Consider the following 27,044-nt stretch of genomic DNA (forward strand, 5'->3'; position numbering starts at 1 on the left):
TTCCGCTTGTTAAGCCGTAACTCGTAAGGCTGACCTGTACAGAACACTTTCTGAGCTCCATCCTTGACTAATAAATGGGTAACAGATGACTGGTAATTACCCAGCTCGTACATCACCCTTTTCTCTACCGCTGAATGATTACGCTGCCATTTCAAACAGATCTTGCCTTGTTATTAAGTGTCCCTTGCCACAAAAACCCAAGCACGCAAGTGTCGGAGTGAACAGAAGTGGCAAAGGCTATGACATTAAAATACTACAGTCAACATTCCTTGGGGCAGAGCCTGGGTGAGAAGAAAAATGATGGGTTGGTGGCCTTTGGAAACACATGCTTAGGCAAAGAACTGGAGAGAGTATCATGTAGCATAGGAACTACCTGTAAGAGAAATAGATGAAAGATGAAATACTCCTTTCTTTCTTTCATTTAACAGGAATATATTTAGTATCTTCTAAGTACTAGATTCCTGGAATAAAAAAGTATACAAGCCACAGTCCTTGCCTTGGGATGTAAGAATTTCATTAATGTTAAATAGATAAATAGGAGGAGAAAGTAAATAAATGTAGCCATATACCGTAATCTAACACAAGTGATCTGTCTCACGAAGAAGTGTGTATGTGTGGGTGTGTGTGCGCGTATGTGTATGTGTACCCACATATCATCACTTTTTATGACTCCTGACATCATTAAAAAGACAAAAATTAGGGTGATCGGAGGTACAGAAGTGAGAAACATGGGTACATGGGTAGATTGTGGACTCTGACAGTCTAGGAATGCTCATCGAAAGATGCCCATGAGAAGATGCGCTACAGAGCATTTGGTAAACGCGTCTGGAGCTTCTGGGAGAAGCCTGGACCAGAGACACAAAATAAGTACAGTCAGAATAAGATGGGATTTTGGAGCTTAAGTTTAGAGCTGCCTGAGAGGCTGCACTTCAGAAGCTATATGGGAATGTAGACTCTGAGGTTGGACAGCAGATATCCAAACTCTGTCAGCTCTGTGATTCACACTACTTCTTCCCAGATGTATGATCCACACTACCTAATGTCAGCTCTGTGTTCTACACTCCCCTCCTGCCAGCTCTGTGATCTACAGTACCTCCTGCCAGCTGTGTTCCTCCTAAGCTACTGAACTCTGTGTCTCTGTTTTAACCGGTAAATAGGAACTAATAGAAACACATATCTGACTGAATTATATTAAGTGGTATTAATACAGGTGAGTTTCTGACAGAACATGTAGTCGATTATTAACTATCATTACCTCCATGACGGATCAAAAGAAGTTAGAGCCTGGGAGGGTGGTCAAAACGAAAGCCAGTATCTGTGAAAGCTCTGGGAACCTTTGACTACAAAGCTTCACCAGAAACAAACAAACATGAAAGCAAAAACAAAAACCTTGAGAGCTAAGCCCACAATTCCTGTTACCTGTCCCTTCAAGGCCTCGTGGTTTCCTGCAGGTTCAACTTTGACATCGACTCAGTCAGTATACTGAAAAACAATCAGTAACCACTTTGTGCTGGTGACTCTGACGTGACCCAGGAGACACAATGTTCAATAGAAAGCAAGAGACAGGGACATAGACATCATTTCTAATAGTGGGTGTACTCTTAGGGGGTGGGTGAGGACATGGATAGCAATGATGGGGAGGAAATGCTGTTTGAGACAGAATGGTGTGGATAGGCCATTGGATGCTTTTAAACAGAGTTCTAAAGGAAGTGCAGAAGAAGTCTGTTTTATTATCCAGGGAAAAGGCATTCCCAGTAATGAGAGAATAAAAGGTAAAGGGTAAAGGCCCTGGGGATAAACATGCTTGCTGTTTCAATTTATTGAGCATAAATGGGCAAACAGGCATGGCCATGTGCATCTACTCTGTGACCCCTTAGGGACACTACATGACACTATTATGAGAACAAAGTAAAATCTTAAGATTCTGGAGTGAAATGGTGTGGGAAGTCCTTCTGTATATATGTTGCTTTTATTGGTTAATGAATAAAGAATCTGCCTTGGCCTGTGATAGGGTAGAGTGGATCTAGGCGGGGAAAACTAAACTGAATGCTGGGAGAGAGAAGGCAGAGTGGTGAGCCGCCATGGAGCCGCCAGAGGGGTAAGAAATGAGCTGCCAGATGGAACCTTGCCAGTAGGCGACGAGCCTCACAGTATAAAATAATGAAAATGGGTTAATTCTAGACGTGAGAGCTAGCCAATAAGAGACTAGAGCTAAGAGTCCAAACAGTGATTTAATTAATACAGTTTCTGAGTGAGTCTGGGTGGCTGGGAAATGAACAAACAGCCTCCTACTACAGCCAAAGGTAGGTATTCATGTCTACCTGGTTCAGGAAAGCTTCTTGGATGGAGAAAATCATGGTGAATCTAACTGGACAGCGGTGGTGGAGGCAGGAGAAGCTGCCCAAGGTCACTACATGGTAGACAGGTTTTAGGGCTTTTAATGTGTTAAATCACCCCCATCTTCACGCCAACCTTATGAGACTACACCACTGTCACCCCATCTTCATGCCAACCTTATGAGACTGCATTATTATCACCCCCATTAAGTGCACTCAAGGAACTAAGCCACAAGAGAATAAGCATATCAAACAAAGACTACAGTCCAGGTTCTTACCAACACAGTGGGCTTCAAAGTCACTTCTCCATAAGAGGACAGCTAGGGCCCTTATAGGTGTCCTTAATTTTCTTTTCATTCTCATTGCTATTTTATAGAATTTTTAGCTGTATTTTAAAAATGCTGAATCTAGCAAATATTAATAGGTCGAAATATCTTGTGATTGACATAAAGCCAATAGTTAGAGCCAACTTCCAGGCTAGTTCTGCTACTTACTCCCTGTGTATTTCTGGATACATTAATTAACTTGCATGCACACCCTGTAGGGCTCCTCTTTGGCTAAAGGAAGTCCAACAAAGAACTATTTCCTTCTTTCTCCCTGCATAGTTACTAAATGCTTGGCTGGCATGCGGACACTAATACCTGACAGGTGCTAGAGCTTCTCCATCTCCCTGTAAGCCGCTCTGGGAAACTGATGGAAGGCTATACATTCCTGGGGGCTTAAAGACGCAAGGGAAATCACTAAGCTATTTCAGTTCCTCCCAGGGGGCTGCTGTCTAACCAGCTGTGTGCCACTGGGCAAATGACTTGCTCTTTTCTGAGCGCCAGTTTTCTCTGAAAAAATGAGGGTGTATGTCTCTAAGGAGACTGTTTCCGTGTCTGTTATTATTGATTCTCTTAGAGGCATATCAGAGTTTGGGTGTAGTTTGAAGAGGCTTTTTGGTTGGTTCTGATGGAACTGGCTGATGCAATTCCTTTTTAGTGTGTATGCACATGTACAAACACATTTACACACGTGCGCGCGCGCACACACACACACACAGAGACAGAAAGAGAGAGAGAGAGAGAGAGAGAGAGAGAGAGAGAGAGAGAGAGAGACTGTACCCCAAGGGAAAGCAGCTTTGGTGGCACTGTATGGTTCTAAATGACCAAAACATTCACTCCCTGAAAACGACATTAGTGCCTGTCATAGGCAATAGACTTGAGCAGACTGTTGAATGTCATTTCCCCCAAGGACTCCATTTAGCTCCAGTCTCATTTTCCTGGCCCTCATTGGATGATCTCCCTTCTTCCCAATGGCATTCAGTGTTATCTGGTATCTCCAAGATGGGTATCTTTGGACCAGAGTTGTCCAAGTCCAGTTCACCTTAGTGAAGGCTTACATGATGTCTGCTCTTGGTTGTCTTGCTGGCATGTCTGACTCAAGATACTCAACTCGACCCACTTCTCTGAAGAAACCATTCTTCTCCCTGATATCACAGTGGTCCGAGTTCAGCCATCATCCTTTACCCGTTAATAATTCACAACACAGCCATTTAACCGCCAAGTCTTGCTGGCTTTCTCTTTTCACTGCCATGAATCTACCTACTTCTCTTTGCAGATGCTGCCCCCATTCTCCCCATCACCATCAATCTGCTTTGGTCTTAAATACTCCAGCAGCCTTATAGGTGAGTTCTCTCATTCCATCCTTGCCTAAGCTGTCACTGGCATCAAAGATGACTTTCAGAATGCATTGCACCCTCCTGCCCCTGCCTCCTCTATCAAATCCGGTGGGTGTAGACGCCAGAAACTGTTGAGCTTCCTGTAGCTACACAGTGTGCTCCTGGTTCCTAGCTATTGCAAAACTCTCACCCATATGGGGTGGTCTTTGAGTCATTTCTGCTCCTCTAAGTAACCTCTCATTCATACTCCTGTATGTAATCCTGTAAAACTCATTGGTTCACTGAGTTGGACTTGGATGGTTAAAAAACAAAAATTGCATTGTGATCATGGTTCCTGGGTCTCTCTGGAAAATCAGTAAAGTGGCCAATTCCTGTTCTGGCCACTTCTTATCTTGTAACACTTTCTTATGTTTCTAGGCCCAGCCACAGTGGATTTTTTCTTCCTATTTCCAAATTTCCAAGCTACTAACACTCTCATGTAGAAGTTCTTTTGCTGATAAATTCCTTGTTTTTAGGTCTGAAGTGGTGAGGAGGCAGATGTCTAAGACAGCTGAACCTGAATAATAGCAGCCAGCCTCTAGAGTGTGGGTGGGTACTGTGAGCAGAAGGAACACCACTCCTGTAGTGAGGTTGCCCATCTCTGGACCACGGGCTCGCCAGAAGGAGATTGTTCCAAATTACCCTGCACTAGTCAGATAAATCCTCACCAGAGAGTTCAGACATTAAGAAAGAGCCTCCTACAGGCCTTGAAACAATGTACTTCCATGTTGTGAGGGGGCCTGGGAGGACAAGAGATTGTGAACAGCCTCTGAGAGCTGAGAAAAGTGCCTCACTGACAGCCTCCAGGAAAATGAAGCATTATTCCAACAACCAAAAGGAACTAAATGACCATATAAAGAATCCTGAACTCCAGAAAGGAATGCAATTTAACTGACATCCTTAGGATATCATTATAGGGGTCTTGATGAGGGGGTGTACCTGAGTTGTACCCAGAAGCCTGGCCTTTGCAAACTATGAGAGTATAAACAATGGCTGTCTCAAGATTCTAGAGCTGAGATAATCTCTCCTATAATGATATAAGACCAATATACACTTTGGGAAATTAATGCTATAATGAGATGCTTCATTGTTATGTCAATGATACCATAGTGCACAGCTTTGCCTAAGCGATATTGCCAGTACCTAGAATGTTTTTAAGCAAGTGCTTATTGAGAACAATTGTTAATTTATGAACAGTTTGGGATCTAGATGCCTGGTAGTTTTTCCACATTATTGAAAATCTTATTAAAACACTATTATTAGGAACATACTAACTTTCTTTATATCACAAAGGTTCCAATGTGGTTAAATTTATGGGAAATTAAGATGCACTCTCCTCCAGGTGACAACCAGGAAATTTCCAGTGCTGAGATAATGCTTTAGCTTTTTCATCAAAGGTTCCTTGTGCTGCAGTTAGGTGAACAGGCTATAATATGGTCGTTGCATCAACCTTGATGACCCTCCACATCCAACTGGAAAACAGAGCACCAGGTATTGGAGACAACCAACGTGTGACTGGCAGAGTTATGCCATAGTAGCAAATGCCCCCTGGCTATCACTGACTAAAAGTGGTAGACTTGTCAATCAGGTAGCATTAACCGCAAACTTGAATGCCAGCTAGAATTGTCAATCAGGTAGCATTAACCATAAACTTGAATGACAGCTAGACTTGTCAATCAAATAGCATTAACCACAAACTTGAATGACAGCTAATCCATATTTAGTTTTGGTGCTTATGAAAAACACACTCCTAATTTTGAAAATAGTGCATGTGCACACACACACATATTTGGGGAAAACTATATCATGATGTTTGTGTTTTATGTTATCACAAATAATCAATCTACTGATAAGCTAGGGTCCATTCAATAACTCATGTGCTATTATGTTCTCAGCAAATGGGAATGATGAACAGCGGTTGACCAAGGTTTCTGTCCCACCCGGTCCTGCAGCTGTTCAGTCCCAAAGAAATACACAGAGGTCTACAATGATTATAAACTGGTTGGCCTATTAGCTCAGGCTTCTTATTAACTCTTACACCTTAAAGTAATTCATAATTCTTGTCTGTGTTAGCCGTGTGGCTTGATACCTTTTATCAGTGAGGCATTCACATCTTGCTTCCTCTGCATCTGGGTGACGACTACAGACTGAAACTTTCCTCTTCCCAGAATTCTCCTGTTCTTTTCGCCCCACCTATACTTCCTGACTGGTCAACCCACTTATAGTCCCTGCCTGGCTACTGGCCAATCAGCATTTTATTAAACCAATACAAGTGACAAATCTTTACAGGGTACAAGATCATTGCCCCACAGCAAACAGCTGTGAAACAAGCCAGACTCAGAAAGGAAAGGAAAACTGGCATCTGCCACTACTGAAGAAGCAGTTTAAATATGGAAGTAGTTCCTAAGGAGGTGGGAGTGGTCAACTCACTTGTGCTTCTACCTCTTGCTTGGATATTGTTCTAAACCACAGGATTCTGCATACAAGAAGGGTACAGCTATGAGGAGCCCTGAGCATTCTTGGTGCCGAGGCCAGAGTCAAGATTTAACGTTAAAGCAGCTGATATATTTTTGCAGCAACATCTTAGCATCAGATACAGGCAAGGAAGGTAACACTTCATTACATGTCGTCAAGGCTTTCCCAGGAAGATAAGCCAAAGCAACAAAGCAGCCCTAGAGTTCAGGGGCTTACATGCGAGGAGGCTCAAATGATGACCCACGGAATTGCAGCCAAGGAAACAGGAAAACAAAGTAATGCTTGGAAATGGTTCAGAATCATCAGCCAATAGGCTCAATCTCATATCCAGTTTACTCCTAATGCCTCTTAGAATATTTAAGCTCACACAAAACAGGTTCCAGTTCCAAGAACCAGCACCCAGTATTCCAGAGTTCAGGTGGAACTCTTTGGCTTCCTAATCATGATTGACTGCAATGTTGCATGGAGGCTTCAGGTGGAAGGAAGCAAAAAGCAAACCACAAACTGGCATCCAGCGCCAACCGGATCGCTTCGCTTTGCTTTGCCCACCAAATACAGCACGGTGTGACAGAGAGAATCAAGACAGGGAGCTTTTCATTCAAATGGAGTTTGCACAGCGAACTCGGGGTAGGAGAAACCTTCGGGCAATCGGGGGAAGAGGAAAGACTCAGCAGTTTATACCCTTTTAGAACTATAGTGCTGTCCACAAGTCACCGAGTGAGGAAGTAGATTTCAGAAGACCCACGGGCGCTGATTAGAGTCTGGGAAACTGCATCTAGGCAGCCTCGAATGAACGCTGGAGTGATTTACTGCTGTACAACCCAAAATAATATCCTAGCTGGGCCCAGGAGCCTTCAGATGGAGGAGGAGGGGCCCCCAGGGGCAACGTAATGCGTTTCCGAAACACTAATGGGCACAAGGTCTCACCACGTGTAATTTTCTTTCCTACCAGCTGACCTGCTAAGGTCAGGGAAATCATAGGCAGCATGGTTTCTTTCTTTCATCTGCTACAGTCCTGGCCTTCTAGGAAGCTCTTTTTAATTTCAACACATCCGGGGGAAAAATGAGAATGGAAAATGGAACTGAGAAACAAAGGACTCCCCTGGGCAGTAAACATTATATTCCCTGAAGACCCTTCGAGGTCAGGATTCCCGCATGGTGGCTTAGTCAAACTCTTAGCCTGAAAGAAAGCTGTTGAGATGGCTTTCTATTTAAATTGTAGTAGTGGAGCGGGCTTCATTTGTTAAAGAATTGAGGGGATACTGCCCTACATGGGAACTCTTAGAGAAAATGAGTGTCAGAAAACGCCTATCTGGCTGGCCCTGCCGCTGAGATGCGGAAGAAAAACTCCATCTAACCTGCATTGTATTCACAGGGAAATGCTCAGTGGGCACAAATGACGTGACAGTCAAGAATGAAGGGACCATACGGAGACCGTGGGAAACCTGTGTGGTCTTCCTGACACTAGGAAGAAAGATGCAGCCCTGAGCCAGGAGGACTAAATCTCCAGCTAATCGTGCAAAGTCTAGCATGTTTCCTCTCTGGGACGCCAACCCAAGGTGGTTGGTGTCTGTTCTTCCTTTAAGGCCCGTGACCATTTTATTTAGCTTCTGGAAGCCGTATAATTTCGTTGGTGTTTTCAGAAAACAGAAACAGAAACACACACACACACACACACACACACAAAACGACATGATGCTTTGTTTCTCTGTTGTAGTTAAAGCTCTGTGAACAAACTGGACAGGCTACACTTTCTAACGGTGGTCTCCACTGCCATCCCGCTCACCTGCAACCTCCCTGGGTTCCACCAAGAGGTGGATGGAGTCTCTCCTTTTCCCTTTCACGTCTGCCTCAACCAAGACAGTCAAAGAGATTGCTCTGGCCATAGGCTGCCAAAACGACCGTCAGCCTTGGGATGTAGCCACCATGGGACAAGAAGGTCTAAAGCAGCCTGTAAGCAGCACGGATGGAAAGAAAATGTGTGCAGCCCCAGCTGAGAGCTCAGGTGACATTAGTGCCTGGGCAGGGACCACTCCAGGACCTAGTGGAACTGATCCCAGAGGTGTCCGGTGAAGCCGAGAGAGACCACCCCTGCTCATCCCTGCTCAACTGCGGATCTGAGAGCAAAACAAAAGCCTGCTGTCTCGACCCACAAATCTGGGAGTTGTTGTTTTATTCAACAAGAGATAACTGGGGCATTTATTCACTTTTGAGCCTCCAGTGCCTGGCAGAGGGTCTGAAACGCAACAGCTTTGAAGCATGTATTTCTAAGGACGGACACTCTAACACTGTAGGAGGCCAAAAGGGGGGACAGAACTTTTTTTTTTCATTCCGCGGGGCAAAGAACTTTCAGTTTATCTGCATGTTCCCCTTCCCTAGAGTGACAAATTCCAGATGTTTCCCTATTCAGACTTCTGACTGCTGCTGGCTCCCAAGTTAAAGGTTTGTGCTGAGGGACTTCAGCCCTGCTCTGAACAGAGACAATTAACTAGCGCTGGCATCAGAACAAGGGTGTGGGCACCAGGCAGCACTCTGTGCGCAACTTACCCGGTGCGTCTAGGCAGAGACCCAGAAAGAGTTGGCCCCTGAATCATCTCAAAGGGAGATGCTAGAATTCGTATGTCACAATGTGAACATTTGGGTTTTACAGAGATGGCTCTGGTACAGCCTTAGGAAGGGATATATTTCCTCAGTCAATTCTGTTAGGAGGAGGGCTTATGGCTTCTCTATGCTGTTTGCTGCCATCTTGGCATGCCTCCTACCACCCACAGTTGAGCCCTCTTGACTTTGCTGGGGAGAAGTTGGGGTCCTATCTCTAAGAATCTCTTTATCTGTGGGGTTCTTGGTTCGAGTTAGAGTCTACAGTAAAGACACTCAGGGGGGAATTGGATGCTGGGATCCCAGTGGGATTCAGTTGTACAGGCAAATGTGGGTCTCAGAGCAGTTCCGGCAGGTGTCTGATACTCATCTGCGCTGTGCCAGACACTCAGGTCTGAAGTGCTGTTTCAGGCTGATGGAGCTGGATGTGGCCACCCTGACTTGAATCCCGGCCTTTTCATCAGGGACACAGTTTCTACACTAAAGCTTCGTTATTGGAAGACAAAATTTCCCAAATAATTTTAACCATAAGAGACACCAGGGGAGAACTTCAGAAAGGAAACTTGGGGTCCTTGGACAGGTAGAAGTGAAGGAGTAATTTACATATTGGAAATTAAGCTGCCTTACAGCCAAGGGCAGGGTAGGGAGGGACGGCCCCCGGGTGGGGCCTCTCCAGAGGTTCCAACACTGCTCACGAACTTAATTTGTCTCTTGCTCTGGGCCCTGCAAGACTTCTCCCAGTCTCCCAGATGCTGACCAAATCCAGTTAGCTTCTCAGTCTAAACCCACCACCCCCATTCAGCTCCATTGATTCTTCCCACATTCATGTGTCAGGGAGACACAATAAACGGGACGCTGTCACTAGCCGCCTCCGAGAGCCAGTTTATGAATGGGCATTTCCGGCCTCTCTGCATGCAGCTCCCTGTTATCATAAAGCCTCTCCTTGAACTCCCAAAAGAAATGCCAGCTCCTCACATCTCTGTATGTTTCTCGACAGCTTCTCCGCACCTGATACGCTGACTTGTTTCATATTACACTATCTGCACTAATAGTGGACATCTGAGAGGTAGAATCTGGTGAATGAAGAAGTGAATGAATGATTTGTTCCGAAATCACAGCCATCAGATGCCCTTGACTGCCCTTGAGTTAAGCCTCGACCCCACCCCAGTGTCACCAACCACATCTGCGACTACGATTTACCAGGCTTCACTAGTGACGTTCCTCTTTCCATCCTTCTACTTTTGTCAGAATGACAAACAGGACCATGGACTGACAGCTCTCCAGTCTGCTTCGAAGCTTTTCAATCTCTCTGTTCATTCATAAATGATTGGTGTTAATTCGTATGGACACCTTTTTTTTTTTGTTTTTAACAGTTTTTGGCAGTTTAACCTAAGAAGTAATGAAGGAAAAAGAGGAACCAGATGACTCCACGAAAGAAAGACTTCAGTTCCTCCTGGGTGCAGCAATAGGATGCTCCCATGTGGTAACACAATGACAAAGATGCCCAACGATGCTTTGTCCCCAGAAGTCCAGGTTGGAGCTCCGAGGGGATTGTTTGGACTCTGTTTCTTCTTGTGGGAAGTGACAATGGCTCATTGTACAGTTCTGGAGCCTCTGCTGTGGCTTGGAAAGTGGATATTATTTTCCATTTAGTTGTGCTTTTTTTTGGGTGTGTTGAAAGAATACAAATGAGTCATGTGAAATTATGGAATGACTTAAGGCCATCCTTTGAGGAAATCAGTTCAAGGTAACTTTGTTCTGGTCATCTTGACCTGGCAATGGAAATGTTTTGATTCGACTCTTTCTTCCTAAATAAACAAAAAGCAGCTAAGGCCCTTAGAGCTTTCTTTTTTTTTTTTTTTTTTTTTTTTTTTTTTTTTTTTTTTTTTTTTTTTTTTTTTTTTTTTTTTGGTTTTTCGAGACAGGGTTTCTCTGCGGCTTTGGAGCCTGTCCTGGAACTAGCTCTTGTAGACCAGGCTGGTCTCGAACTCACAGAGATCCGCCTGCCTCTGCCTCCCGAGTGCTGGGATTAAAGGCGTGCGCCACCACCGCCCGGCTTCTTAGAGCTTTCAATTGGACTCGGAAATTAAACTGGAAGTCAGAGCTGGAGGAAGGAAAAGCATGGCCCCCACTACCATTTTCCTGAAACAGCCCGGAGCTGCTAGAAGAATGCTGTCTCTGGGCAGTGACGTGGGACAGCCGCAAGCGCACTGGGTCCTGGCCGAGAGCTGCCACTTGACACGTCTCTGCTTTCTGAGACCCAACATCTCCTACTTTCCCTAGACAAAGGTTAGGGACCCTCTTCCCAAGAAATGATGGGGACAAAGATGAATGCCTGAAAAATCCAGCCAAACGGCTGAACAGTGAATGAAGCCATCCCCTCTTACTAATGGCATCATTGCCTGTGATTAGGTGCTTACTTTGTGCCAGACTCTCTTAGTAATTACAGAATGCAGAACTTAGAATTCCCTTTATCTTCAGAAGAGTTTCATGGAATTATATGCCAGCTAAGAAATGAAGAAATTGAGACATAAGTTAAAAATCTTACCCGATTATTTACTTAGTAAGTGGTACAGAGGCAAACGGATCTAAATCTCAGTTACCTGGCTTAGAGGCCATTCTTAACGTAGATCTTATTCATTGCCCCAAAGAAATAGGCTCTTTTCTTCCGATTAAACCAGTTGGTCTCTTGAATCACAGAATGGTTTCAACCACTTTTAATTCCTTTTAATACCTCATAGACACAACAACAAGCCGCAAAATAGTGGATCAGGTGTTTAACTTTGTGATTCTTAGGCAAGCCCAACCCTTTCTGGCCCTGTCAGTTCTTGCTGGGACGAATAAGAATCCTCAGAAACTTAGAACAGGTGCTACTAGCACAGCGTCAGAGAGAGCACAGTTGCTGCTAATCACCGACAATGTGTAAGACCCACGGCAAAGAATTATGTAGCCCCAAATGTTTCTAACACTGAGAAACCCTAGGGTCAAACTGACTAGTGTTACGTCAACACAGTCATAGAATTTAGCTGGTCACTCGGTTGGAGAGACGGCTCAGGGGTTTAGAGTGTGAGTGGCTCTTAAGGAGGACCAGGGCTCAATACCTAGCACCTATACAGTGACTCATAACCATCAGTGCCAGGGGTTCTGATAACCTCTTCTGACCTCTGATAGCATCGGGTAAATATGTGGTGACATACATACATGCACACAAAGCGTTCACACACATAAAATAAAAAGATCTACAAAGTAAATAAAAAATTAACTATTCACAGTATTTTGTAGCAAATCTCAAACTTCTGTAGCTAAGCACCGGAGTAAGTCTCCACGATAAACCCAGGAAGATAGAATTTGCTCTGAAAGAAATTAGACAAGCCATATGGAATCCTTAACTCTAAAGTGTAGTATCCTAAATATAGGAGGAAAAAATTAGCAGATTAAAACTGAATCAATGCCCATCTCCATTGCTCCTATTTTCCTTATGTTCAGATAAACCCTGAGTTATGCGGTTGTTAAGACGGCTACATGGGCTGTCTGGATACTACGGGAATTTGTCAAGTCTGGTGTCGGTACCAGTGGTAACAGTTGCTGCTGGTGCACTGCCCTGAAGGGTTGGAAAAAGATGCAGCACCCACCACCTCCACACTCAACCCAGTGACTGCCATGGGGGCCGTTGCCTTCAAGGTGTCCCAGGCCTGTTGTACACTTTCTGCTCCACAGCTTCCTTATTGGATCAGGCAGAACGCCAAATCGGGTTGAAACCCTACATGGTTTATCTTTCCTCTCCTACGTTTCCCCTCTCCTTTAGAGACTGCTCCTATAAGCAACAGCTTTGGCAAATTTCTAGGGGTAACCCACCTTCCTGTGCCAGACACCTCTTCATATGCCATCTCACACCACGGTGGCTCACTCCTTGTGGTGGTTTGACTAAGACTGACCCCCATAGGCTCCTATATTTGAATGCTTAGTCACCAGGGTGTGGCACTATTTGAAAGGATTAGAAGGATTAGGAGGCGTGGCCTTGTTGGAGGAACTAAGTCACTTGGGGTAGGCTTTGAGGTTTTAAAAACCCATGCCAAGCCCAGAGCCTCTCTCTGCATCTTGATCATGAGGACAATGATGTAGCCTTCAGCTGCTGCTCCAGGGCCTGCCTGTATGGCACCATGTTCCCTGCTATAGTGGACTAACCCTCTGAAACTGCAAACCAGCCCCAGGTTCAATGCTTTCTTTTACAAGAGTTGCCTTGGTCATGGTGTCGCCTCACAGCAATAGAGCAGTGACTAAGACACCTCTTCAAAGCCACCGGCCTGCTGAGACGGACTCTCACGTGTCCCAGTGTAGCTGCAACGCTGACATGCCAAGACATCGGCCAGAGCCTGCAATGGCAGCGTCATTTTTTCTGTGAGCTAAGAATATAACACAGGCACTCAAGGGGCAGGAATTCTATAAAGGCGTGAAAAGGAAGCAAGAATCACAGATCTTTAGGAGGGTCTGCCATGAGTCCTAGAAATGTCTATCTCAACTATAAAATTAAAATTTCATGCATCACTTTATGATATTTATGAATTAAGAATCAGTATCATTTTCCATAAGTATAAAACAATTGAAGAAGCATCCTGGAGGAAAATAAAAAAACAGTGTTCTAGATAAAAAAAAACTAGAGTAAAAATAAGTATAAGGAAATCGAAGACACACTGTTGTATATCCCATATGTGGGCTCACTTAATCCTCTCATCAACTCATGGAGCATTATCTTGCCTTCATTACCAAATGGATGAACCTGAGACTCAGTCTGCATAGCTTAGCTGTCCAGTACCTGCACCTAGAGACAAATCCACAACTACTAGAGGCCAAAAATGCACAGGAACTAGAGTCTAGAGGGGTCCCGCCTTTGCTATTCACTCTGACTTCCTTGGTTCCCTCTCTACCACCACCCTAGCTGTCTTCTCAGACAGACTCCTAACCTCCTTGACCTTGACATTCACAGGGAACACCGGAGTTTGTCTCTTCCTATCCTGAAGGTTACCATTTGGTCTGAATCATCTCGTCTGAAGGAGGGTATGATTGTTTATGCTTATAAGTGTGTGAAAATCCTTTACACTGTGTGAGATATTTCACTGTGATTGGTTAAATAAAAATCTAGGCAGGATTGACCAGTCAGACATGGAGAAAACAGGAAAGCAGCATGGGCAGAGTAAAAATAAAGCCACAGGCAGAAAGTAAATTCATAGAAATGGGTTAATATAAGTTATAAGAACTAGTTAGAAACAAATCTAAGATGTTGGCTGAGCTTTTATAATTAATAATAATAAAAATAAAATCTTAATAATAGCATTCCTATTATCATTTCAAGGAGAAATATACAATATACTCAGTCCTGAATGTGCATGCATTCCTGTATTTATTGCAGCCAGATAGTTTTATCCTCAAAGACTGCTGAACTCAGAAACTGTTTTAACCAGTTTCTTTATTTTGTGCACTTCGGTGACCCAAGTTTCTTCATGCCTCTGGAGACTGGTGGTGTGTGTTGTACATCTCAGAAGACGGCATCAGAGTGTCACCTGCAGTTGCCAGGGCAGCTAGGACCTGAAAATCCTTGGATGATATCTTCACCTCCATGTCTTCAGTGAAATGTCTTTCTTGGCTCCCTTAGCCCTACACTGATGAGCCAACAATTCACATTTCACCTTGATCTTCTTTACACCAACAGGAGAAACGTCTATTGCCGCCTCCCTTCTGAAATACTTATCCCCATGCACCACAGCCACGAGGTTTTCTTTCTAGTTCTCTTTAGACTCCTCAGTTTTGTTCCTGGCTCCTCTTTATCTTCCACATTTGAAACGCTGGCATGCCCTGCTCTTCATCTTTGGGCCTGTCCTTTATATGCAGTCATTCCTTTGGGGGATCTTTTCCAAGTACGTACCTCTAGCTTGGACTTCTCAAATTCCAGACTCTCCACTTGGATATCACAGACTTAAAAATGTTATAGACGTGTACAGTGAGATCTGCTCTTTTCCACATCCCTGTAAATGGAAACTCCTTTCTTCTGATTTCTCAGATAAACAGAATATAGCATAAAACTGAGTCCCCCCAATATATATATATCAATAGGGTTTCCCTACATAGCTCTGGAGAGCCTAGAACTTATTTTGTAGGCCAGGCTGACCTTGCAATCACAGAGATCCACCCACCTCTCCCTCCCAAGTGCTGGGATTAGAGATGTTTGCTACCTTGCCTGGCAGACTTTTCTCAAACTGTTTATTCCATCTGACTGCACTTCCCCCAGCTCTACTTTTGAGCTTTCTCACTATGCTCTCTGCTGAGTGCTTGGCCAAGAAACCATCATCTCTTTCTTAGATTTTTACAACAAATCTTCTTGTTCCCCCATCATGCTACCCTCTCCTCACCCATTCCTATCCGAGCAAGCAGCCAGAGTTTCATGAAACAGAAGACAGAACTTTACATTCTTCTGATAAAACGTTTCTGACTTCCCATGTCACCAGATAAAAGTTAAATTTCCCCCACAGCTGCTAAGTTCCCCTGTCACTGGACTTCCATCTTTTGCACCGCTCAGTTGACTCCAGCCATACTGGCCCTCCTCACAGTTTTCTCAGTGTGCCAGATAGGTTCCGGTCTCAGGGCCTTGTTTCTTTTTTCTTTTCTTTTTTTTTTTTTCCTTTTCCTGTCTTTTCTCTCTTCTGTTTGTCTGGAAGAGAGGAGGTCTATATAGGCGAAGCTGTCTTTAAAATTTCCTGCTTTGTGAAAAAAATATGCCAGATACTATGGGTCTGTAGACTAAAGATGGATGCCCCAATGTAACAAAAAAAAAAAAAAAAAAAAAAAAACCTTTGGGTAACTCTCCATGCAGCGAGATGTCTCTGTCAATTCTAAAGTTTTGAAAGTTGCTTTCCTGTTTACTTAGGTAATATTATGTCCTTCTAGAGTCTTTGATAGAGTTAAAAATAGTTATAATTATAGTTTTCCTTAGTTATAATAAAAGATAAAGTAAATATAAGTATTATAACTGTAAGTCTTGCTTGATAACTGTTTTTTTTTATATTTCTGTGTTAAAGTTAAACCCTTCCTTTTTATTTAAACAAAAAGGAAAAATGATGTGGGAGGTCCTTCTGTCTATGTGTTGCTTTGCAATGTGACAGATTACAAGATTAACTACAAGAAAAATCAGTAGCCTTCTTATATACAAATGATAAGGGGGCCAAGAAAGAAATCAGAGAAATATCACCTTTTATAATAGTCACAAATAATATAAACTATCTCAAGGTAACTCTGACCAAACAAGTGAAAGACCTGTATGACAAGAACTTCAAGTCTTTGAAGAAGGAAATTGAAGAAGACATCTGAAAATGGAAAGATCTTTTATGCTCTTGGATAGCTAGGATCAACATAATAAAAATGACATCATACCAAAAGCAATCTACAGATTCAATGCAATCCCCACCAAAATCCCAACACAATTCTTCACAGACCTCAAAATACTATACTCAACTTAATATGGAAAAAAAAAACTCGGGAGAGCTAAAACAATCCTGTACAATAAAGGAACATCCAGAGGCATCACCAACCCTGACTCCAAGCTCTACTATAGAGCCATAGTCATAGAATTATTTTATAATGATTTTAATGATGGGTCTCCTTTCAGGTCCCAAATGACTAATTCAGCCAGCAGATGGGTATTGTTCTATGAATACAACTGTTGCCTACACATTCTAAGGATTTCAAGGTATCCACAAGTCAGGTAATAGCATAAAGGAAAAGATATGCCCTTACAAATAATGATTCAAAAGCACAGCAAAGGATTATTACTAAGAAACAGAATTAAACATGAAAAGTAGAAATTAATAATATGAGCACAATTTTAAACAGGGCATCACTTTAAATAGACAGATAAAAAATAAATTGACTTGGACTTACTCTGGCTTTGAGAAAGTTGCTCTAAATTGCTTTCTCTGAATGAGATTGTAGTTACTGAATATCAAAGATCCAGGAAACCTTGACAAAGGTTTAAAGATTAAATTTTTATATGCTGTCCATACATGTATCATGACCTTATCACTTGTTTGGTATGTGTACCTGTATGTACATGTGTGTGCATATCTTCACTCTCCACCATTCTTTTTGAGACAGGGTCTCTTATTGAGCTTCCATCCCACCAATTAGCTATTGGCTAGATTAGCTGGCCGGCAAACTCTCGGACTATTCCTATCTCTGCTCCCTGCCCCATCAGCATTGGGGTTACAGATGCACACAGCTATACTCGGCTTTCTACACAGCTGCTGGGGATCTGAACTCCAACCTGGAGGATTCCTCTGTGTTTCTAGACACCTGATGCTAAAGGAGAGAAGGATCCTTATGCGAAACTCAACCACAGAGCCCGTCTTTAACCATTTGGAAACTCAAACCCCATTCCGCCAAAAAGCTTGTCCATAGTTTTGGATATTGCGGGACAAAGATCCTAATAATACTAATAATTTATAAAATGTACTTAGTATCAATTTTTTTTTCAGATGTGCATAGATTCATGAAAAGTTCCTTGAGGTTCTTCTATTTTTCTTTTTTACTCTTTGCTTTGTGTCTAATAATAGGTTGAAGTAACTACTGGGAGCCAAAATTACTGTTAAAATGGTTGTCTCTCTGCTGGGACTGGTGGGAAAGCACCCAATTTCCAGAAGAGTGCTTCCGGCAGCTTCCATGTCTGATAACACAATGCAATACAGATGCCTGTGAGGGACATTTGACTTCACTTATGACTTCTTACTGCCCTCTAAGCAAGACAACCTGAAAACTTCTCTTTTCTCTCTGTATCTGCTGAGGACACAGGGACGCAGAGATGCAGCATTGCAGACCTGCTGTACCACTAATGCTGAGGACACCAGGATGCAGAGAATGCAGACATGCTACATTAGAGAGCTAGGGCAAGACTGGAGCCAGAGGTTACTTGGGAAAAATGGTTCCTCAAAAAAGGCCTGCCTGTCTGCTTGCAGTACACAGAGCATTGTGAAGAAATTGGCAAGTAAGGAAGCTGCAGCCCACAGGACAAAAACAGGCAGTGAAAAATTGCTCCGTTGCTTTGTTTTTAAGCTTTGCTCTATGGTAATGCTTTTTCCACCTTTTTTTTTCCCCTGACACGCACTGAAATGAATACCTAGCTATACACATATTAAAAAATAGTAACAGACAAATTAGCTAGTAAATGACCCAAACCATACAAGCAGTGCACCTGTCGTGCCAGGGGTACCCATCACAGCATGCCACAACTGCAGAGCAGGCTGAGCAAGGCTCAGCTGCAGGTCCACTGCTGGGAGCTACATACCGCAGTGCCTGTGTTCGGAGACACGTGGAAGGCTGGTGAGCGGTTTAGTAACACACACTCTCTGGAGAAAGCTTTAGACTTCCTTAGCGTGAATGGATGACTCATGAAATGATTTCGAAATGAGCTATGCAGAGGAAGCCCCGGGAACGGGATGGCTCGTCATGAAGCTTAAAACACCAATCTCATTAATTACACAAGGCTCTCTATTTTGATAGGAATCAAAATTTTGACCAAGTCAGAATGGGCTTTCATTATTTCAGACTATGCGGATGTTATAATCTTTTTCTCGCTCTTCTTTTTATATAAAAACCCTGCCACTTAGAAGTAAGATTACAGGACAAAGTAAAGCCCCCCCCGCCCCCCCCCAAAAAAAAAAACAAAAGAAAAAGCACAATTTGCTGTGCTCAGTTGGCCAGCGGAGGAAAGCTGTCTGAGAACCACACAACGACAATGACCAGATGACATTTAAATCTGTCTGCCATGCCAGGGGAAAATCTACAACCTGAAGGGCTTTTGCACAGACCGGCCCAGTCTCCCAGGAGAAGAACCGGTTCTCCTTAGACAACAGTCATCTCATCATCTTGCCAGTGTCTTGTTGGAGACATGCCCGAGAAAGACTGCTTAGGTACTGAAAATGTCGAAGGGATGAGGTCTGTCTACCAAGCCTGGGAAAGTCCCATTTCTCCTCTGTCTCCCGAGATGAACATAACCAGTGTGGGTGTAAAATGTCTCCAATATTTGATGCCTCAAAGCAATGAAAACCTGGCTGTCTGACTTCAATGATCTATAACTCAGCCTTGAGAGGCGGAGAAGACATATTAATTTGTCAGGATGTTTTCCTTATTGATCTTCACACAACGTTTAGAGGAGATCTAAGAGTTATATAACTCGGCTAACGACACACACACACACACACACACACACACACACACACAGTGTGCTAGGTGCACATCAAACCTCTTGGGGATTATTATCAAAGGCCTGGCACAGCCTCCTGCTTATTTAATTCTTCTGCGAAACTCTCCACGCAGGAAGAGAAGACAGGAAGGGGGTGGGGTGGGAGCAAGGTAGCAGTTGAGCTGGGAACCCAGTTGAGATAATCTGAATGTATTTTAAAAACTGGAATTATTTTAATAACTTCCGGCTGAGCGCTTTCTCCTCCTCCTCCAGACAGCCAATCTCTTCTGGTGTGTGTGGATGCCCAAGTCCATTACAGTTCCTGAGATGTAACCATGGCCTCCAGAGGGAGCTGACTGCCTTTCAGTCCAAGTTTCCTTGGCCATGAGTGACTAGAACCCTCGTGACAGACACGGGACAGCATCAGCTGTGGGAAGTCAGATTCGCCACCACAGTTTAAAACAACCCCGCTAATCGGGTTACAGAATATTTTGCCATGACGTCATTCAACACCAAAATACTCTAAAGAGCAAAATGAGCTTCAGGAATCTGATACATAGAACATCCCCCAAATCCTGAAAACAAGAAAACTAACGAAATAAACTGTCCTGTTAGCATGTCAAAGCCTCATTTAAAAGTCTGAGTCTTGATGTGTGTGTGTGTGTGTGAGACCCCATACAAGAAAACTAATTTACCTCTTTCTCCATTTGTAATCCTTCTGCTCTAATATTTCTCTCAAACACTTCTCTCTTTTCAGTCTGAGGGCTGGATTTTCTGTACACAAGGATGTAGTCAATTCGGCATTTCCCGTCTCTAAAGTAAAGTCCGTTGGCTTTGTTTCGATCCCGCACTGTCTGTGTACAAAGAGAAAGAGACCCGGTCAAGCCATTTGTGAGCCTGAGCTTCAGCTGAGTAACGTAACAGAACAAAAGATAAATAAAATGTGCATGCTGCTTTATTAAAACTTCATGCTCATAAAATGAAACACGTAAATAAGAGGAAACAAAAAAAAAAAAAAACCCTGAGGACGCAGTATAAAATGCGCAAAAACGCAAGACATTTGAAAATAGCAAGTGTTGACCAAGGTAAGAGGCAACTGTGAATCCTTATATCCTACCGGTGGGAGGGAACACTGAAGGAGCAACCTTGGAAAACATATTGTCATTATCGTATGAAATTGAACATTCACATAACATAAAACCCTAGAGAAATTCTTGGCAAGGCAACTGAGAGATGTAGATAAATATTTATAGCACCATTGTTCAGAATAGTAGAAAGATTTTTAATTAGAACGCACTCAGATATATGTAATAAATGGCTAATCCACTGTGTGCTGGATATACAGTCAGGGAAATACGGTACAACAGCAGAAATGAACAAAGTAAGTTGCGTTGGAGAAGAATGAAATTTTACAGGAGAATGACAAGTCAAAGAAGACTTCATGACATGATTTTCTATAAAACATAAAACAAAATAAATTTATAACTAAATAAATTTCTACACGGAGTAAAACTTTTAGAGTAAGAAAATGAAAACAAACAAGAACATTGGGAGGACGGTGCCCCTGGAGTGTTAAAAGGATCACAAGTAGCTGCAATGGTCCTAGCCATAGTCTGGCTCTGATTTTCTCAGGATTATTTGCTCACAGTAAAAACAGAACAAATATGAAAGCAAAAACCATGTTAAAGGCTGAGTGTAATGCTAAACAATGTTAAGCTCAGTGCTTGGGAGGCACAGGCAGAGAGATCTCTGTGCACTCAAGGTCATTCTGGCATATACGACAAGTTCTAGGTCACCAAGGGCTGCACTGTCTCAAATAAAAAGGGGAGAGAGAGAAAGGAGAAAAATATTTTGCCTTCTTATCTTTGGGAGTGTGCGTAAATACATGTATACAGAACACCTAAGACTAAACAATATACATTCTTTTATTGCGTACACTCTGATATTAACTTTTTATTGCATAAAAAGCAATAACCATTTGGCAACCCTGATAAGGCATATAACTTGAAAGCTGTCTTTTTAATTCATAAACTCCATGATGGTTCAATTCATGTCTATTTTATTATTAAACATATACAGACGACGTACACATTATCCTATAGCAATCAATAAACTCAAGAAGCAGGTACGTGGGTTGGCATTTCACACGGCGCCTTACATTGTACTAATGGAGGGCCTTAATGGAAACCATAGAGTCTGGGCTGCTCAGGCTGGAGCCAAACGTCTCAGGCTAAGAGATCTCAGAATTGCATCTGCAAACCCAGCCAAGTGGAAATGAAGACCCTGTCTTCTCTCAACCACAGAATGCAGCACCCTTCAAAACCAGTAGAAAGACGGAGGACACGTTAACCCTCCAAGGCCACACTAGCGACATATCTGTGCTTAAGTGCCATGTGTGGAACCTGATCCTCAGCCAGGAGAGACAGAAGGCTTATGCCCCATACTTCAGCACTAACATTTCCAGCCTGTAACCACCGCTTGGCTCTTGCTTTACCACACACCTGCACGTCAGCCAGAAGAGGCACCTGCGAACAGTTATTTACCAGAGGAAAGCCAGCACCTGCCTTCAGACACAGGGTTTTAAGCTGGGGACACAGTTCAGTCATAGAGTGCTGCTTAGGACCACGAGGTTCTGGGCTCAATTCTGAATGTTACAATCAACACAACAACAAGATGAGAAACAAGACAGGGCTTTCCTCAAAGGTGCCAGGAGGAAGCCTGGCTCTGACTGAGCTGTTCTACTTTCGGCAGAGACCTGACCTTTCTGAAATTGCTACTTCTCTGGAGGGGAAATAAATTCACTGATTTTGGGGGTTCCTTTCAATATCCTTTGAAGCTGCTATACAGCACCCAAAGTGTGTAGCGATGACAACAGTTGATTATTTTTCTTAAAGAAAAGCGGGGTAAAGAGAGAGACTGATATTTCTGGAAGAGGTCTGTGAAGCAAGAGCTTGCTTGATAGATGTTACTACTCCCCCTGCTCAGAGGTGTCATCCTTTCAATGGGTAACTGGCTGGGAAAGTGAAGGAGAAGGCAGGGGCGGTGGCTGACCTTCCCTCTGTGTTCTGTCACTTCTGTACAGCACATAGTAAAAGAAATCTTAAGCCTCATTGAGATACGGCCTGAGTCACAGTGCACATCCCACAAAACCATGTTTTCTCCCCTAGAGGATCGACTGATGACCACAGAGAGGTTCTCCCATTTGCAGAGGAGGCAGGTGGAAGCTCAGAGAGGCCTCAGATAACAATGTCCCGAAAAGCTGCTGTGTTCTCCGTTGCTGGTCTGTAGGCTCAGGGGTTTGTACTAGCAAGTTCATCCTTGCCAAGGTCCTTTCCATGAGTTAGGAACCCTTAGACTGCACCACAGAATGATGGGCAGTCGGGAAAAATCTTCTCTGTATCCATTAAACCTCACTAGATGTGAGAACCCAAGTACACGATCAATTTTCAGCTTTGAGTACATTCCATTTCAGATCCTTGAGACGTACGAGAGCTATGGAGCAGCGCAGACATGTGAGAAACAAGCTTCCCGGGAGCCTGCAGCATGGTGGGATTCGCCTCAGACTGGCCTGCTGGATTGCCTCACCGGCTCCCACCTGAAGCTCCCACTCTTTGAGGAAAGTCATGCAAACCCTTACCTCTCCCCCTGCTTCAAGTCTGCTCGCGTCTTCCGAAGTACTGGTCAGGTTCCCAGGGTGAAGGAGAGAATCGTCATCTTTGCAAGGGCTGTTGACAGCCTCTAATTCGTCAAAAAGAATGTTGACATCCTTGGCCACTAGGAGCAAAGCACAGACGTTAAAGTGGGCTAAGAAGCGGGGCTGGCCGTCAACAGAGTGAGAGGAGGGGTCTCCCTTCGGCTTCCTATGCGCGCGGTTTCTATGACACCTTGAGTGACAGGTGCATCACTCCCTAAGAGTGAAGACGTCAGACATAAAGCCTGTTTGACTAAACAGGTGACATTAGTCAAGACAAAGTAGGCAAACACCTCCGTGTCATGAACATAACTTGCCTTCCAGAAAAACAAAAGGTGATTTATTCAGATTGCCTATAAATGCTGTTTAGAGAAAGGTATTTCCATTAAAAACAACTAAGAATTCATTTTGTAGGTTAGAAGGTGAGCTGTGCTTTTTAATGCTGTATTTTCTTACTTAAGAGCTGTGTAGCTTGACAAGGCAACCCATAAAAGTGCCACTGGCGTGACTTAGTGGCATTTCTTTATTTCTTCCTTTATATTCTGTCTAATAAATTCAGAAGGGGTGCATACAGTTAGGTTTCCTGCCTTCCTTCTTCCTCTAATGATGAACTGAAAGGAATGAGCCATTCAGAGGATCCCCTTATAGACTATGCTCACAACACAACAATATACAAAGAGCTGTACGTACATCAGGGTTCTCAGGAGCAACTAAAAGTTCCAATGCACCTGGCAGCACACCAAAAGAGTGGACATCCAGGCATGGGGTTCTCTTTAACACCTTAAAATATGGCTCAATGTTATAGTTAGTTTTTATTTTGAGACCTTTAAAGTGCCCAAGGGTCTATAACTGCTGCCGCAAAAAAAAAAAAAATGATTTCTGGTAAATGGGACTTGAGTGTCCATCCTTTCATTCATAAATGTTTTAGATACATTTGCATGTTGTGTCCAGAGTACAGCTGTGTGGCAGGCATATTCTGAGGACTGAAAGGGATGTGGCTCTTTGCTTTTGTGGAAAAAAAAAAGGATACAGATCAAAGAAATGCAAACAGCGCATAGTTTAAAAAGAAAGGACAGAATGAGGCACTGAAGAGAGAGAAAATATACATGGCTGGGTGTCTAAATTCTAAAGCTATAGCCAAGCACGTGACTTTATGCAATTCTTTGTCCTTTTCTGTCTTCTGCTTGTAAAGCAAAATGGATGGAAACAGGAATGAAGCTAAGACTCATGACTTGCTGAGATAGGCTTGACCGTTATCTTCCTACAAGGGTGACCACATTTCTAGAACCTCTACATATGCAACTTTACATCCATAAAGGCTTCCAGATGTGTTTCCATTAAAGGTCATAGATGGGGGAATACTTCTGGATTACATGGTAGGCTCCGGGAAATCACAAGACACTCAAAAGTCAGAGGGAGGAGTGGAAACGCTTTGCTGCTGGCTTTGAAGAGAGGCCAGAGCCATGGACCACAGCGAGTAGGTGGCCTCTAGAAGACAGCAATGCCAACCAAGCAGACTGTCCCATGGAGCCTCCAGCAGGAACATAGGTACCAACACCTGGATTTCAGGTTCTGACCTCTAGAGAATCAGATATCAAATGTGTCGTTGGAAGATACCAAGCGAGTGGCAATTCAGCATACCAGGGCTGATGACTATAGTCACCATTGGTTCTCAGACTATGAAGACTACAAGAAGAAAACCTCCTGGTCTTTCCACACAGCCAGGCTCAAAGAGAGGAGCTAAGGGTCTGTTTTTCTGAAGACACAATATGTGCAGTGTTTCAGAGAGATGGTCCGACCACCCTGGGCAGAGACGCTCCCCCTTCCACGGTCATTCTCTTCTTACCTCTTTCCCAGCACTGAATACGTCTGTAATTACCCTCTTTATTCATGTTTACGTATGTATGAGTGCTTTTCCTTATCAGAATGCAAGTCCCACGGGGCAGGGACTTGGCCAGTTTTGACAGATCTACAGAGAACCCGGCACAGAGTCAGCCCTCAATGCACATCTGTAAAACGACACGGTGGGGACTGTTAGGTGGCATGGACTGTGGTCTAGTGACATTGGACTCCCTTCCCTCTAACACCATCGAGCCTAGGACTCCACTCATGGTTTCTATGGCTAAACCAGGACTTCACAGTTTCAAGTAGACCGTGACAAAATTGCAGGTAGTTATTGATTAGGCTTGAGCCGTAGGACAAAATGTCATCTTACCAAAGTCAAAGGCCTGCTACCTATTACAAACACTTACTTATTGATGTGAGCTTGTGCCTCTGTTTGCTCCCTAGTACCACAGGGGCAGAAATCTCTTAGGCTTCTTAGCATTCTTTGGATATGAAAGGCCCAGACTTTTAACAGCATCTCAAAGCTAGCACTGTTAAGAAGTTACAACATGCTTGATCTGGCAGGGAGTCTTTTAGTCACTGGGAGCCTTTTCTCTCCTTTTAATAGTCTAGGCAAGAGTCTAGAGGTCTTGCTTTCACTCACTACCTGCCAGGACGTATGGCCTTAGCACAGGACCAAAAGCAATAGGGCCCGTCAACCACAGAGCGAAGTCTCTGAAACTGAGAGCCAAAACCAGCCTTTTCTGTTGGTAAGTTGATTGTCTTGGGTATTCGTTGCAACCATAGAATGCTATCACAGAAATGAATCGTGGAAAGGGAACACTGAGAAGTGAGGTTGTTGCTGGAACAGCATCTAACTCTGCGGACAAGCTTTCGGGAACTGGCTTGCAGGAGGATTGTATAGAAGGCTAAGAAGAGCAAGGAACCCTGTAAGCAGAGTTTAGCAGGAGATTCTGGCGAGGATCCAAAAGACCAGAAGGCTAAGTAAGAGCAGGAGCCATGAGGATGAGTCTTCAATGAGCTATGAAGACTCTATGGGAACTGCGGTGAAGACCACCATGGTTTCTGCTTGAGGAGTTGGCAGGAATTGGGTCCACAACCCCGAGACTCTCTGAGAGGCTGAGCTTGAAGGTGAATGGCAAGTTTATCAGCCAAGTGTTACTAAAGTGGTTTGGGTGTCCCCGGCTGATTTTAGCCAGATTAGCCGTGAGAACTGGGAACAACGTGGAAGAGCAGAAATATTTGGAAAATAGAGTTTGGCTGAAAAAGCACAAACAGTACATGGGAAGGAACAGCTAAAACGGAGCAGTTGCTAAGGGCATCAGGATGCCAAAAAGATGCTAAGAGCTTCGCCTCTTGACAATAGGACAGACGCCTGGGGCGATTTCAGATGCTGGGTCCTGATGTAGTGGCCAGAGGGACTCAAAGGGATAACGGGCATGCTGTTAGGAGAGTGACCCACAGAGACAAGAGACGTAGGTCGCCAACTGCAACCATCATTTTGTCAGTACAAAATGTTAGCCTGGGCATTACCCAAATGGACAGGTTGCTTTGAGGAACCAGTTGGGACAGCACATTAATTAGTTGCTCATTGTTACCATCAACTATCTGGCAAAAATCAAATCGGAGGGAGGAAGACCTGTTTTCGAGCCCTGTTCATGGGGAGAGGAGCACGGGACCACGGCTTCAGTCTTGGTGTGAGGTTTGTGTCTGACGGCACTGCAGAGGCAGACAGGAGGCGGTGAGGGACTGCAGCTCGGCTTCCCCTCTTGCTCTGTCAGAGCCACTAACAGCGGACGGTGACATCCGCATTCAGGGTGCGTCTTTTCTTCTCAGCTAACCCTCTCTGGAAATGCACTCAGGCTCAGTGGTGTGTGCCACCTGCCTGTCATTCGCTCAGGAGAGAATATACACCTGCCTGTCGTTCACTCAGGAGAGAATATACAGCAAAGGAGTTGACACTCTTGTGCGGTTCCAGATCTTGGAGTGAATGTCCCATGAACAGCTGAGAAGCCCTGCTCGGTATTAAGACTCCTAATGCTAACTCCAATGGAAACAGCTAATGAGGAATGGAGGGAAAGCCCTTACCTTCCCTGAGTGGAAGTCACCACGGACCTGCACCAGTGGGGAGCTCAGTGAAGTCAGTATGCCATAGAAATCCATTTTTTTTGAGAA

General features: G+C 43.8%; 1 protein-coding gene across 1 annotated transcript in view; it reads right to left on the reverse strand.

The window, feature by feature from the left end:
• Ano4 (anoctamin 4) overlaps nt 1-27,044 on the reverse strand; it is a 150,037-nt gene that overhangs the window by 108,048 nt on the left and 14,945 nt on the right. Inside the window, exons 4-5 of the mRNA XM_042054263.1 lie at nt 22,971-23,107; nt 20,029-20,187 (exon numbers count right to left, since the gene is read on the reverse strand). Coding sequence (XP_041910197.1) covers nt 20,029-20,187; nt 22,971-23,107 — 296 coding nt within the window. The remainder of the gene's footprint in view (nt 1-20,028; nt 20,188-22,970; nt 23,108-27,044) is intronic.

Source organism: Arvicola amphibius, chromosome 17 (assembly GCF_903992535.2).
Source record: "Arvicola amphibius chromosome 17, mArvAmp1.2, whole genome shotgun sequence".
In the NCBI taxonomy this organism is placed as follows: Eukaryota; Metazoa; Chordata; class Mammalia; order Rodentia; family Cricetidae; genus Arvicola; species Arvicola amphibius.